This window comes from Balaenoptera ricei, chromosome 1, assembly GCF_028023285.1.
Source record: "Balaenoptera ricei isolate mBalRic1 chromosome 1, mBalRic1.hap2, whole genome shotgun sequence".
NCBI lineage: Eukaryota > Metazoa > Chordata > Mammalia > Artiodactyla > Balaenopteridae > Balaenoptera > Balaenoptera ricei.
In genome coordinates this window covers 49676015-49691182 of record NC_082639.1, presented here as the reverse complement: position 1 = coordinate 49691182, position 15168 = coordinate 49676015, and the positions used below count along the sequence as shown (strand labels likewise).

Genomic DNA, 15168 nt, shown 5'->3' with positions numbered 1-15168 from the left:
GGAAGATACACAGATTGCCAACAAACACATGAAAGGATGCTCAACATCACTAATCATTAGAGAAATGCAAATCAAAACTACAATGAGGTATCACCTCACACCAGTCAGAATGGCCATCATCAAAAAATCTACAAACAATAAATGCTGGAGAGGGTGTGGAGAAAAGGGAACCCTCTTGCACTGTTGGTAGGAATGTAAATTAATACAGCCACTATGGAGAACAGTATGGAGGTTCCTTAAAAAACTAAAAATAGAACTACCATACAACCCAGCAATCCCACTATTGGGCATATACCCTGAGAAAACCATAATTCAAAAAGAGTCATGTACCACAATGTTCATTGCAGCACTATTTACAATAGCCAGGACATGGAAGCAACCTAGGTGTCCATCGACAGATGAATGGATAAAGAAGATGTGGCACATATATGCAGTGGAATATTACTCAGCCATAAAAAGAAATGAGTTATTTGTAGTGAGGTGGATGGACCTAGAGTCCGTCATACAGAGTGAAGTAAGTCAGAAAGAGAAAAACAAATACCATATGCTAACACATATATATGGAATCTAAAAAAAAAAATGGTTCTGAAGAACATAGGGGCAGGACAGGAATAAAAATGCAGACGTAGAGAATGGACTTGAGGACACGGGGAGGGGGAAGGGTAAGCTAGGACGAAGTGAGAGATTGGCATGGACATATATACACTACCAAATGTAAAATAGATAGCTAGTGGGAAGCAGCCGCATAGCACAGGGAGATCAGCTCCGTGCTCTGTGACCACCTAGAGGGGTGGGATAGGGAGGGTGGGAGGGAGACACAAGAGGGAGGGGATATGGGGATATATGTATACATATAGCGGATTCACTTTGTTATACAGCAGAAACTAACACACCATTGTAAAGCAATTATACTCCAATAAAGATGTTAAAAAAAGGAAAAAAGAAATGGGGTTGGGTCAGAGGAGGTTTCACTGGGAAGATGGTATTTGAATGAAGACTTGAAATAAGTGAAAGAGTGAGCCATGTAGCTTCCTAGGAGGAAGAACCTTGCAGGCAGAGGGAATAGTAAGTACAAGTCCCTGAGGCAGTAGTGAGCCTGGTATTTGAGGACCAGCAAGGAAATCAGTGTAATTGGATGGAGTAAGCAAGGGAAGGTGGAGGGTGCAGGCTCTACAGCCCCGCAAAAAAAAAAAAAAAAAAAAAAAAAAGACTGGCTTTTGCTCAGAGATGGAACACCACTGGAGGGTTTTGAGCTGAGGATGAGAGGAGCAACAGGATCTGAATTATGTTTGAAAAGAATATGATCTACGGCTCCTACAAAGCAGTACAATCATATAATTTTGGAATATTTTAGTATAGTATATTGTTCAGAAAATAGACTAGTTCCTTTCTTGTTTTGTTTCTAAATCAAGAAAATGCCCCGAAATTAGAAAAAAAAATGCCCTTGTTTTTTTTTTTAATGTGAATTCTGAGATAAAGCATGTGTAAATGCCTAGTTAAATATAATCTTGTGATCCACTAGCATTTGAAAAGGATAAATATAGGGTTATAGTAATAATATTATTTGTAGTTAATAATATGATATGTTATAATTTTATTTACTTGAAATAATCAGTTAAATTTAGGAAACACATGTTCCACATATTCGGTTGCCATAACAACTTGGGAGAAAAACTGAAGAACAGATGTTATATCAACCTGTTGATGTTTAATAGTATGACAGTTTTGAAATTATATTTACAATGTTCAGATTTTAAATTTATATATATATACCATACATTGTCCTCGAAAGACCTTATTTAATTTTCCTTCTGTAAGTATCGTTATACAGTATGAATAGGTGTGAATAAGAGAAACTGTATGATAACCCAGGGTAGAAATTTACGTGAAAGATTTATCTTACAACTGAAAGCATTTATACTGAATTTTGTATTATTTCTTCTCTCACCAACTCTATGCCATCCTTTCCTTGGTGAGGGGGAAGGGGATGGAGAATAATAGAATATGTAGGAAAAACGATTAATATGGACTTACTGGTTGTCTGGGGTTATGTTATTGTAATCATAATTTTGAATAGGATTTATTTTTTAACGTTCTTAGAACTTTCAATGTCAGCTTTATTTGTAAACTGTGTTTTAAATCTTGAGTTTCAAAGTTACTACATTTAATTTTTAGACATGAGAATCAGTGGCAGACTACAAATGCATTCATTTTAATCTCATTTTATTTCAAATTCTTTAAACTTTCAGGAAGCTGGGGATTTTAACTCATGTGTAAATCATTCTTACACATTTATAATTGGACAAAGTAAATGCATAAATCATTAATATTATACATCTCATAAGTAGAAAATATGAGTGTGTTTAACATTGAAGTGAAATGTCGTTGTTGGCCAATGTACACAAACATACGCTGTTCACCTTGCAGAATTTCATTTTGTCTGACAAGAAGAGTGTTGAGGAAAAGGCAAATATCATAGCAGCTACTGTAATTGAATTGGCCTCTGAATCATATAAAGCCAGGAAGCCTGACAGTAACATTGTCTAAAACCTTAAAAAAATATTATGGTGCATGTGATGTGTATCTACTTGAGGCTGAAATGAATGGGCTATTAGAAAAAAATTGCTTTTATAGGGAAAGGGGAGAAAAGTAATGATATTTTTAGAAAAATATGTTTAAAAATTGAGGTGATTTTTTTTCCTTGAAATGTCTTGGTTTCTATTTTCAAAGGAAGCTTTTAATCTAATTATGAGGCTTCTTTGGCTTTAATTTTTTTTCCTGTCTTTTTTCCTTTTTTGAACTTATTATAGTTTATATTTTTATGCATAAATAAATGCTGTTTTACTTGATATATAGTACCTAGAAGAATCCTGACATGTACCAGCAGTTGTTTTATAAATATTTCTATTACTGGGAATAAGTATAGCCATTTCTTAATACCTGATTCTCATATGTTAGGAGTGGTTGATCATAAAATTTTATTTGAAAACTTTTCCATATTATTTTATCATTCCAAAGGATAATTGACCTGTGTCAAGGTGGCCTTAATTTTTAATATTTTATATCTATTTACTTCAAAGTTTTAGTTATTTATACTTAATTAGACCACTTACAAAATTAGTCAGACTCCAATTTCCATTGCAGTTTATGAAAGGAAATGAGTCAGAGGAAAAAAAAAATTTTAAAGGTAAAATTATGACTTACACAAATATAAAATGAACCACATCTGAGATTTTATTTAACTTATTATTAATGAGAGAGCCAGTAATATCTTACAACTAGTTCAGATGACTGTACAAGTAGGTGCAAAACTGACGCATTCATAAGGCAATAATCAGTTGCATTTCACCAGACATAGTTCATTTCCTTTTCTGTGGACAAGTATCATTTACATTGTTTTAAGTTTTCTACAACTTACAGAGTGGTAAAATCGCTCTAAAGCCATGAAAGACTGGGATAATACCAAAGGATGCATTTGACAGGATACCAAATGATCTTTTAATGCCCATTTCAAATTCTTTCACAGTTTTCTGTTTTTATTTCTTGTTGTCTTCCATTAGCCTTTCAGGTTGATACCAAATCAAATCATCCTGTCAGACTAATATATAAACAGAAGTTTTGTTTTGTTATTTTTAAGTAGCCACATAGACGTTATCCTTGTAGTTTCTGTCTCTTAAAGTGGTAACCTACTATTCTCATTATTTTCTGTTAAATTTGTTTCTAGTGAGTTTTTGCATTGAGATTATTGATGCTAAAATTTCAGATCTTTTGAAAAGTATATGCTTAACCTTCAGAAATCAAGGGAAAGAGTTGGAGATTGAGAGGGTGTAAAGAGACTGCTTTCATTTTTCAGAAGAAACATTTAAACCTCTCATGAGCCATTTAGAACTAAAGATATAGATGTAAAATCAAGAATGAAGTTATAGAAATGCAAAAATGACAGAGGAAAAGGGAAGCTAGAGAGGAAAAAGTTTTGTTCTAAAGAAAAATTTTTTAGTTTACCTTTTGATGATAAAAATTTAAAAACGTATGTAAAGATAGAGAATAATTTAATAAACCCCCGTTTTTCACTTACATTCAGTAGTATCAACCTTTTTATACACTTGCTTCATCTGCCTCTTCTCTTATTTCTTTCCCCAGAAGTATTTTAATGCAAATCCTAGACATGAGGGCTTTCCCTCCTAATTACTTCAGTATGTATTTTAGAAAGTAGTATCATTTTCTTTCATAATCATACCATTATCATAGCTAAGAAAATTAAGTAATTCTCCTCAACAAAATTAAGTATCCTGTGCATATTCAAATTTCTCTGTCTCAAAATATAGTTTTCTGATTGTTTTGTTCAAATCATAATCCATCAAGGTCCATACACTGAATCTGGTTGCTATGTCCCTTAAGTCTGACTTTAGAACAGTGCCCCTCCCCTCTGTTTTGTTTGTTTTTAAACATGTGAATGTGTTGAATAAATCTAGTCCCACATTCTAGATTTATCTGATTGCTTCTTTGTGATTTTGACCAACTTGTTTCTCTGTATACCTATAAATGGAAGTTACGTTTTTGGCAAGAATATTTTATAGGTTGTGCAACTGTGCTTCATATTGCTTCACATCAGGATTCTCTTAATCTGGCTGCTCCATGTTTAGTGATGTCATATTTGATCAGGGGGGTTGGATGGTGATGGCCTTAACCCCTCCTTTGGAAATGTGGTTTTCCCCCTTATGGCCAGCAAGTGATTGTGGAGTGGTGATTTGGCACTCTGCAAAGGATCCAGTTCTTTAGCAACCTGAGAAGTGTTTTTGATTGAGGAAATATGATCCTCCTCTGTCTCAAAAGGCTTAGCTAAATGTGTGTCTTCAGGAGGAATCTATATAGAACAGTGAAGAAGGAACTCAGACCAGCCAATTCAACTCTAACGGAATAAAAGATGTTGCAGCCACATTTTTCTCCTACTCAAGAGTAGATTTAAGATGTAGGTAAGACAGATTTTTTTAAAAAATCAGAATGATGATGAGTGCATAAGAGTTGACAAGAAAGGAAAGTTGATCATAGGTAATTGTATTTAAAAGACTAAGTAGTGTCTGAGTGTCCTTAACTAATACCACCACAAAGACTCTCATCTAAACTAAATCCAACAATAATGACAAAAAAACAAAGCCCCTGAAATGCCCATTTTCCCCCAGTAAGATAAGCTTCAAAGAGTAGAAAAATCTAAAAAACAAAACCAAATCTCAAATCTCAGTCTAATTTTAAAATGTTACTTCATTGGAGAGGACAGCCTAGGTGATGAAAACTACAGAAGCAGCACCACGTGAAGCTGGCGTGATAAGGCTGATTTAACTACATTGAAAGTGACAGAAGAAGAATGACTTTACAAATGTAAGATACATCCATTTCAAAAAATTGCTAAACTTGCGAATACAGCAGAGAAGCTTGTAAAACTTTCATTGGAGGTTGTAAAGAGAAGAATTGATGCTTGGAGATAGAGGAACATAGCACAACCAAATTAAAACATCCAAAGCTAAAAAGTGTCTAAACAATGGAAGCATATTGAAGACACAAGGAAATCCAAACTGCATGTAACAGTGGTAAGGATTCATTCATGTCTTTATTTCTTTGACTTTGGTTTCTATATCCATTTTTTGATTTAGATAACATTTCTCAAGATAGGTTTTTAGAAGAATCCCAGAGCATCATGCATGAGAAGCCTGACATGAATATCCCTAGGTAGTTAAATTTATCAAGTGTTTAATCGTCATTGCAAAGATAGGCTCTTAAAGATGCCAAGGTATAAAGAGAAAATTTAAAAACACTTAATAGTAAGAATGACTTTGGATCTTACTTTTCAGACTTTGGAGAACTGTAAGAGTTTAAGGGGGAAAGAAACAAAACCAGCCAACCAAACAGAAACCAATGGAACTAATAAACTTTGCTATGGTATCTAGCCAAACCAACTTTTCTTTCTTTTAAGGTGGAAGATCCCTTAATAAATGAAACACATAAAACAATATGTCAGTGAAGTGCTCAGTAGCAGTAGGGCTCTTTACAGAATCCACTGACGCTCGAGAATTAGATAAAATATATAGTTTAGTTTGTTTATATATGATTGTGATTATAGCTTGCACCTTGCTGTTCTTAGAAAACCACAGATCATGTAAAGGAATTAACAAAAAAATGAGTTGAATAGTACAAAAATAAGATTTAACTGACATTAGAAACTAAATGCTTGGAAATAGATGTATATTTTCTTCTTAAATGTGCATAAATCTATAGCAATATTGGTCATACAACTTTTTTGGACAAAAAATATGTGTATGTAATATAAAAAATGTTATGGTTCAAATTGTCAGAACACAGTACATTAAAATTAGCATAACAAAAATTAAAAGATGGGTGAAAGTTAAAATAAAATTGTGTATAAGGCAAGAGAGAAATCCATAAACAATAAGAGCAGTGATATAGTTATGTTTTCATGGGTTGCTGTCAAACTGATGTGTAAAGGAAATTTTATCAATTTAAATGTCTATATTAATAAGACACAAGAAGAGACAAGAAATAGAGTAATATGTCCCAGATAGGGAAAATACCATTAATAAAATTAAGCAGAAATAAGCAAAATTACAATAGTTGTTTCTTTGGATAATTTAGTCAAAGTGAGAATCATTGGTTAGTTAGACAAAGAATGAAATGCAAATATGATCAGGAGAGGAGCTACAATAATTAACATACAGGAGAACCAAAAATATTTCAAAGAATATTATTTTTAGTTGGATATTAATTAATGGGCCAGGTCAAAATCAGAAATAAAGTGTGTGCATGCATGAGTGTGAGTGTGTGTGTGTGTGAGTCGTGCCAAAGTGGATGCAGCTAGAAGTAGAAATTATAACTAGAATGAACCTCCTCAAATTAAATTTTGTGGAAAGTGGTAAGGTGTAATTAAATCAAATAAACAAAAACAACTGTATTAGAAACCCAAAGAGTCATAACAAATAAGTAAAGAAAAGGACACCTAGCCCTGATGGGGATTAACTTTGGAGAATTTTTTTAAAAGTTCAAAGAACAAATATTCAGTGAATAATTAATTCTAGCTTCAAAATATAGAAAGGGGCATTGTTAATTATTTGATGAGCAAAATGTTAATCATTTTGTGAGCAAAAAGATTTTGTTTGGACAATTTGATAAGAACAACACCTTTAAAAGAATTTATGGACTGGTGTCATTAACCAGCCAACGATACAATACTGCTTAACAATAATGATTTGCAGTGAGCAAGTAAATTATCCTCAGATGCATGGGTAGCATAATAAAAGAGACGCTATTAACACAGAGGAGGAAATTTAGGGCTCATCTTTAATTTCTCTCTTCCCTTCCTCTCTGTATCTTGCCAACTAGAAAATTTTGTCGACTGCCTCCACAAGGCATTAGGGATGTATTCCCTTCTCCATCAGCATTGCTACCGCCCTAGTAAAAGTCACCATCATCTCTTCCCTAGGTTAACTGCAGCCATCTCCTATTTTAATCTTCTTGTTCCACTTTTCACCTCAATCCCTAACAACGTATTTTCAATACAGTAGCCAGAATGCTCTTTTTAATGTCATTTCCATGCTTTCAGTGGCTTCTCATTTAACTTTGAATAAAAATCCAAACTCCTTAATTGGTCTTTAAATCATGTAATTTGGCCACTGCCTGCCTCTCCAGCTTTTTCACGTGCCACTCTCCCCAGGTTTTCCTTGATTCCAACTATTTCACGTGGAGCCTCTTTCCTCCTTACAACCCTTCTACTTGCCGATTTCTCAGCCTGGAACATTCTTCCCTCAGCTCTTTATGCAAACGTTATGTGCCTAGGGAGGCTTTTCCTGATCCCCCAATCTCCAATAGCCTCTCTTCCATGCAGTCATTCTGTAACACAGTTTACTGTTTAATTTCTTTGTGTACTTAACTAAAGTTCCCTTGTTTACTTATTATCTATCTCCTCCCCCAGAAGGTAAGGCCCCTTTTCACTGCTATATCCGTAGTGCCTGAGACCATTTCTGAGATGCTTAGCGAATATTTATTAAATTATTTATTGCATGATGGTAATAATAGGAAGGGTAAGTAATAAAATGTTGTGTTAAAAATAGAAAAATTGGGCAATGCAGTTGAATAACAGTTACATTCTCTCAGAAATTTAGCATGCAGCAGATTAATAGTCCATGATGGGAAAAGGATGCTTATAGGAAGTAGTGAAAAAATAGCAGTGGTCTAAGGAGTTTGGGGTTTTAGTCTGACCCACTCACCTAACTTTGAGGTAGCTACCTAATCTAACATTCAGCTTTCTTCATCTGTAATATTAGGAGAGCAATAAGTCCTGGATGTTTTATGTATGTACTTGTATGTTTGTGGGGTAAGGTCCTGCCTCCTTCCCTCCCTCCCTCCCTTATAAGACACTTTAATGGTAAGTATTCAACACTGAGCCCAAGATTTCATAAGTGGTTCATATCATAATACCAATTTAGATAACAGGTAAAATACCTGGCACAGTGCAAGGTACCTAGAAAATGAACAGTAAATGTTAGTTCCTTTTACTCCTAGTTGGAATCTTTAGGCTGGCTAATCCCATATTCATCTCTAGATCTTCCATGGGATTCTTAGAACTGTGTATTCTTGTTATGAGAGTGTGTTCCTCTTTACTCTTAGACTGTAAACTCTTAAGAGTGTTTTTCTTATGACATTTATCATAACCATTTATTCATAGCTTGTGTTCTCTAAATGTTTGTTTAACATTCAGCATGCATTTGTTAAGTACCTATTATGTGCAGTGCATGAAGTTAAACACAGAAAACAAAGGAAATAGAAAGGCATATTCTAGCTGTAGAGTGGGAAAACATTGCTTACTTTAAAAGAGATGAAGGCATGTTTAATAAGATTTGAATTTATAAAAAATAAAAGATGTTGACATGGCAAAATGTAATAAAATTAATGTGGAAACAAAAGTGAAAAAAGAATATTTTACCAACATATGCAATAAAATATTACTATGCAAAACAGATGAAGATTTGATGGAAATATGTATGGTCTGTAACAGGATTCTGCTTGATAGGTAGAGGAGAAAAACAGTTCACAGATGAAGAAATAGTAACAGAAAACCTTTATAAAGTATGTATAGTTTTTCTAGCAATTAAGGAAATGTAGTTCAGACATCTCCAAAGTGCATTTTATTCAGTAAAAGATTTACTCAAGAAACATATAATGTGATGCCAAAAAAAAAAAAAACCACATTAGTACATGTAATGCAAAAGTATTAAAAACAACAAAAGTGGGTCCTAATCCCTTTTTTCTAAGCCTTTTTATCAGTACTTCCATGCCAGCTTTTTAAAAAACAGACTTTATTTTTAAGAGCAATTTTAGGTTGATAGCAAAATTGAGTGGAAGGTAGAGATTTCCCATCTACCTCTTGCTTCCATATGGAAACAGGCTCCCTCCACTATCAAAATCCTGCACCAGAGTGCTACATTTGTTACAGTAGGTGAGCCTACATTGCCCCATTATTATGGCCCAAAGTCCATAGTTTACATTAGGGTTCACTCTTAGTGTTGTACATTCGATGGGTTTTGACAAATGTATAATGACATGTGTTTATCATTATAGTACCACATAGAGTAGTTTCATTGCCCTAAAAATGCTCTCTGCTCTGCCTGTTCCTCCCTATCTTCCCCCCAACCCCTGACAACCATGGATCTTTTTAGTGTCTCCATAGTTTTGCCTTTTCCAGAATGTCATGTATGTAACTAGGATCATACACTATGTAGCCTTTGCAGATTAGCTTTTTTTTTTCACTTAAAAACATGCATTTAAGGTTCTTCCATGTCTTTTTATGGCTTGATAAAAGCCATAAAAATAGCCAGCACTATATCTTATTAGTGCTGAAGAATATTTCATTGTCTGCTTGCATCACAGGTTATGCAGTAACCTACTAAAGGACATCCTGGTTGCTTCCAATTTTGGCAATTACAAGTGAATAAACAAATGCTAAGCAGATTTTTGTTTCCTGCCAGTCACTTAACCTCTCTAGGGCTCAATTTTCTTCTCTGTAAAATTTAACTGATGACTTCTAAGGATTCTGAGGTTTGAAATTATGTGGTTATCTAGATAGAAATCATAAAATCTTAGGTTCTGTTGATTATGAATAATTCAGGTATGTATGTATGCGAATGACATTATAAGGTGATAAAGCCTTTCTGGTGAAAGCAGTCTGGTCCTATATAACAAAAATTATACTCTATTCTCACTCTTTGATTAGATCATTCTATTTTAGGGGGTCTCCCTCAAGTAAACCCAAATGGAGGTTAAAAAATAACATCTTTTTTTTAAACGAAGGTTTTCATAGCAGGGTAATTTATAAAAGCCACATAAAACAAAACTATGGAAACAATGCAAATGCCCAGTCGTGGGGAAACGCAAAGTAAATTGCATGAGGGCAGGGACCATGACTATTTGCTTGATCAATGTGTACCTAGCACCTTACTCAGTGTGATGTTCTAAATATTTGTTGAATGTAAGAGCACTGAATAAAATAATTTAAGGGAAAGAGAAGAGCTTTTACTGAATATAAAAGATGGTAGGAGATGGCACTCTCTTCTCTTTGTTTGCTGCTTTGCATCTCTCATTGCTAAATTCAGCTGTGCCAGCTACTACCTGCTGAACTCCACACTTGGCCCTTTACTGATACCAGTGAAGGCCTTAGGCATGTGATGTAGCAGCCGTGACAGGTTAGCTTCTCACTCGGAAAAGAACATCAACATGGTTGTAAAGGAGTTAAAGCAAGAGTAGACTGTACGTCCCAGTTTTGACAGGACAGTCTCAGTTTATGCCTGATGTCTCAGTGTAAATCTTATTTTAATAGCATTTCCTTTCACTCCCAAAGGTACCCTTGTTTGGACAGTAGGTCACCATGTAGCTGAGGGTCTGAATTTCTTTTTACTTTAGTGCGCTATAGTTGGGAAACATTTTCTTCCTTTTTTCAGTTCAGTTTACTTTAACAAACATTTATTTAACACTCAATACATATTAAATCTACTGTATTGTGAGATACAAAGAAACTTCAGACAAGGCCCCTATCACCAAAGAATTTCACTTTAATGCTTTTTCCTCTTCAGTTTATTTTGGTAACTTATAGCCTCATTCAGGGTCAAAGGTCTCCTAGACCCAAGCTCTTGCCCTGGCCTCGACCATTAAAAAAGACCCTTTTCTGGCTTGCCTCTGGTTGCATGCCCCCCTCTCCCGTGGGAGCTAAGGGAGTAGTCCCTTTTTAAGAACCTGTGCCCTCACCACATGGCACTCTGGTATTTGGGATAGTGGAATTCGTCGCCCAAACGCTTTGGAACCCGCTTTCAGGGCCTGCATGGACCTCTTCCTTTGGACGCACGCACACAAGGTCCCTCACTGTGCCAGGTAGGCCAGGGGTGGGAGGAGAAGGGAGTGGACAGCAGGCCAGTGGCAGCAGCTGGGGTAGGCTCCCTGCAACCTTACATGTGAAATTAAAGAATTCTAATTTTGTACTTGGCTGTCAGAGTCGTTTTTTTTAAAAAGGTACAGCTTTTTTTTTTAATATTAATTAATTAATTAATTAATTAATTTATTTATTTCTGGCTGCATTGGGTCTTAGTTGCAGCACACGGAATCTTTTGTTGTGGCGCGCGGGCTTCTCTCTAGGTGGGGCGTGGGCTCTGTAGTTGCAGTGTGCGGGCTTAGTTGACCCCGAGGCATGTGGGATCTTAGTTCCCCACCCAGGGATCGAACCCGCGTCCCCTGCATTGGAACGCGGATTCTCAACCACTGGACCACCAGGAACGTCCCCGTCAGAGTCATTTTGATTGTCTGCTCCTCAAAGTAGAATAAAACATTTTTTTATGTAGTCATTTTAGATGTTTAAATATATGGTATCTGAGCCTCCATTTGCATTCTTGCCATGGACCCCACAAATATCAGGAGCAGGACCACTCAGAGGAAAACCTAAAATCCGTAGCCTGACCTGTGAGATCCCGCAGTCTGCTCCTGCCTCCTTCCCGCCTCTGCTGCAGCTGCCCCGGCTTCGTCGCTGCTCCACAGCGCTCCCGCCGTGCTCCCTTCTCAGGTTCTGCCACTCGCTACTGCTGCTTGGAATTCTCTTCTTCCAGGCACCCATGCGACCTCTTCCCTCAGGTCCTTGTCCTTTAGGTCTTCTCCCCACTGCTCCAAGTCGTTATTTTATCAGTGAGAACTTATAGTTTTAAAACTTTCCTACTCCCCAAGCACTGACTCTCCCCTCCCCTGCTTTTCTTCCCTTAACATGCATCACTATCAAACATTTAGAAGTAGTAAAAACCTAAACTAGCTTTTCCCCTTAAACATCTTTCTTTTAAAACCCCTTAGGTATTAAGACTTTTTTCCCGTAAAAAAATTGCTATTTTCGTTTTCATGTCTTAAAGTCATTCATGTACCCGCTTTGAAGAAGCACATAGTTCTCTACGGCTAGTACTTAAAGCGGCAGTCTGCCTATCCTGCCTTCAGTTTCAAGGGTAACCATTTGCAACTCTATTAAATGATTCTTTCGGTATTTCCCACCTTATCTGTATAACGTGCTTATATCGCTACTTCCTAACTTTTCGGTTTTAGGTATTATCTATTTCTTTTCCCCCATAGAGGATGAGAATTAAGTTCTCCCTTACCACTGTCACACCCTGTGCATACACACACACATATCCAGCTCTCCCCCTTCCCAATATGGTTAAGTTGTGATTTTGGTTAGATAAAGACGCAGTTTTTAAAAACTGTAAACACTAATCACAGCTGAGCCATGTCGTATACTGTGCTTACTTTTCTTTACCCGCCATCATTTTATTTTTCCTGGAGTTAAAAGTTGTCATGATTTTGATTTGCTTACTTTTCTAGGTTATTAGTATCATTTCCACCCCAGACTGTCCCAGTCATGTATATCTTCTTTCAGTAGGTTCACATCTATTTTCTGTTGTTTTCTTTCTCTTGAAAAAAAGCTCTCTGCGTCTTCAGATCTTCTCTAATCTGAATAACGTTCTCAGGATTGGCTCGAGTTTGGCAAATCATAGAGATACTTCCAAGAAGGCTTATTTATCCCCAACAGGACAGTGGGCAGTCATTGCAAATACAGTTGTTTTTTGAAGATATTATATGAACAAATCATGTAAATATAACTATTTACTATGAATTTGTATATGGTTCTCTTTCATATGTTGTAATTAAGATACCTTTTATTGCAGAAATACAGAATGTATTCTTATATTTATTGTTTTACATAGAGCATATTAGGAATTACTGGAATAACCTTAATTAATTTATATATGTGTATATATTTTGTATTGTATTGTTTCTTTATAGGCACTCAAAATTAGAGAGACCTGTAATTGCCCACCACTTTCTGGACCAGACCCTCGATTACTGTTCAAACTCAGCATGAAGAATTTTCTTGAAGAAGCAGAGAAAGAAGACCTAAATATCACTGTTAAACCGAAAATGGATACTCTTCCCATTCAAAACGAGAAGCAAATACCATTAACGTGTATAGTTGAGAAAAGAACTGGCAGTTGAATTAAAATTTATGAGACACCAGATATATGAAGAATGCAGTAATCCTTACATTTTCATGTTACTTTTTAAAAAATATTGTTTGAAATAAAAAAATGGGTACTCAGGGTCAAATCATGTATATTACAGGTATTATCTAAATTCTTATACTAGGTATTTATTTTTCATAAAATATTGATATATTTTAATCTATTTTAAAATATCTTCAATGAGGAAAATGTCACAGAATAAATTTATATTACACATTTTACTCTGTTGTATACTTTTGATTTGGAAGGCAGAACTCTAGTGGATGAAAAATCAGAATATCAGAATGTGCAGTAATTGTTACTGTCGAGAGGGTTCCAGCTGAGCCTAAACTGAATTTCAGAGTCCGGGTGGTTATGATGAACTGGGAAACTGACAGTCTGAAATATGCAAAAATTGGTTTGCATTAGCGTGGGATTATATGGAATAGGGGACCTTGAGATAGAGAGATTCCTGGTCCTTGCTTATGGCCGATGAGGGATTAAGAAGAAGCTGAAGAGGCTTTTTTCATACGGAGGCACAAGTAGTGCTGTTTGTGGTCCAAGTGGCCAAGGGAGAAAATGGGGAGAGAGGATCATCTTCTGCATACATAGTGTGCTTGTGTTGCATTGAAGTCTTAACAGGAAGTCATGTCATCTTGGCCTCTTGACGGTATTAGTTTGGGTATCTCTAGGGTTCTCAGAGAAGACAACCACCGTATTCTCACTGAGGGTCACCAGGAGACGCAGGGGCGAGGCGTGGCCCCCAAGTTGATCTTCCTGGGCAGCAGACATCGACAAAGGGCTGAATGAAGATGAGAGAAGCACAAGACACATCCCTAGTGATACCCAGAAATTACTGTATTAGTTAAATGTGGAAATAAGTTTTAAAAATGTATTAGTATTTATGTATTATTAGTACTCCCAAGCTGGTGAAGTCCAGTGATGTTGAGGTTATATTTCTAAGACAGACATTTTTCTTATAAGTCATTAAATCAAATAAATCATTTCTTAGAATTAAAGGGAAATAAACTACCTTTTATTGAGTTTCTACTATGAGCTGTGCCCATGTATTACACAACCCTGTGAAGTAGGTTTTATTGCAGGCATACCTCAGAGATACTGTGGGTTCGGTTCCAGACCACTGAAAGAAAGCGAATATCACAATCAAGTGAGTCGCAAATATTTTGGCTTCCCAGTGCATATAAAAGTTATGTTTATACTATACTGTAGTCTATTAAGTGTTCAATAGCATTACATCTAAAAAACAGTGTACATACCTTACTTAAAAAATAATGCTGTTGGGAAACTGTGACTTTGTAAAAAATTTGTAAAAAACACGATATCTGTGAAGTGCAATAAAGTGAAGCACAATAAAACAAGGTATGCCTGTATTTTCATTTTACGATGAGAATTAGGCTTGGAGAGGTTAAATGATATAGTCAATATCTCTCATCTAGAAAGAGCAAAGCTAGATCTGTCTGACTACAAATCTGTCCACTTCCACACTCTCGGCATCTAAAAACTAAGCTATCAAAAGAAAAAGAACAAACTCTATTCTCAGTTGTTTGTTAGCTTCTTCATGTAT

General features: G+C 35.7%; 1 protein-coding gene across 2 annotated transcripts in view; it reads left to right on the top strand.

Annotated features, from left to right (window-relative positions):
• The window catches only part of OMA1 (OMA1 zinc metallopeptidase), an 82063-nt gene extending 67101 nt beyond the window's left edge, over positions 1–14962 (top strand). For both annotated transcript variants that reach the window (XM_059898824.1, XM_059898834.1), the window contains exon 9: positions 13369–14962. In XM_059898824.1, coding sequence (XP_059754807.1) covers positions 13369–13578 — 210 coding nt within the window. In that variant the 3' untranslated portion in view covers positions 13579–14962. The remainder of the gene's footprint in view (positions 1–13368) is intronic.
• Positions 14963–15168: the final 206 nt, after the last annotated feature.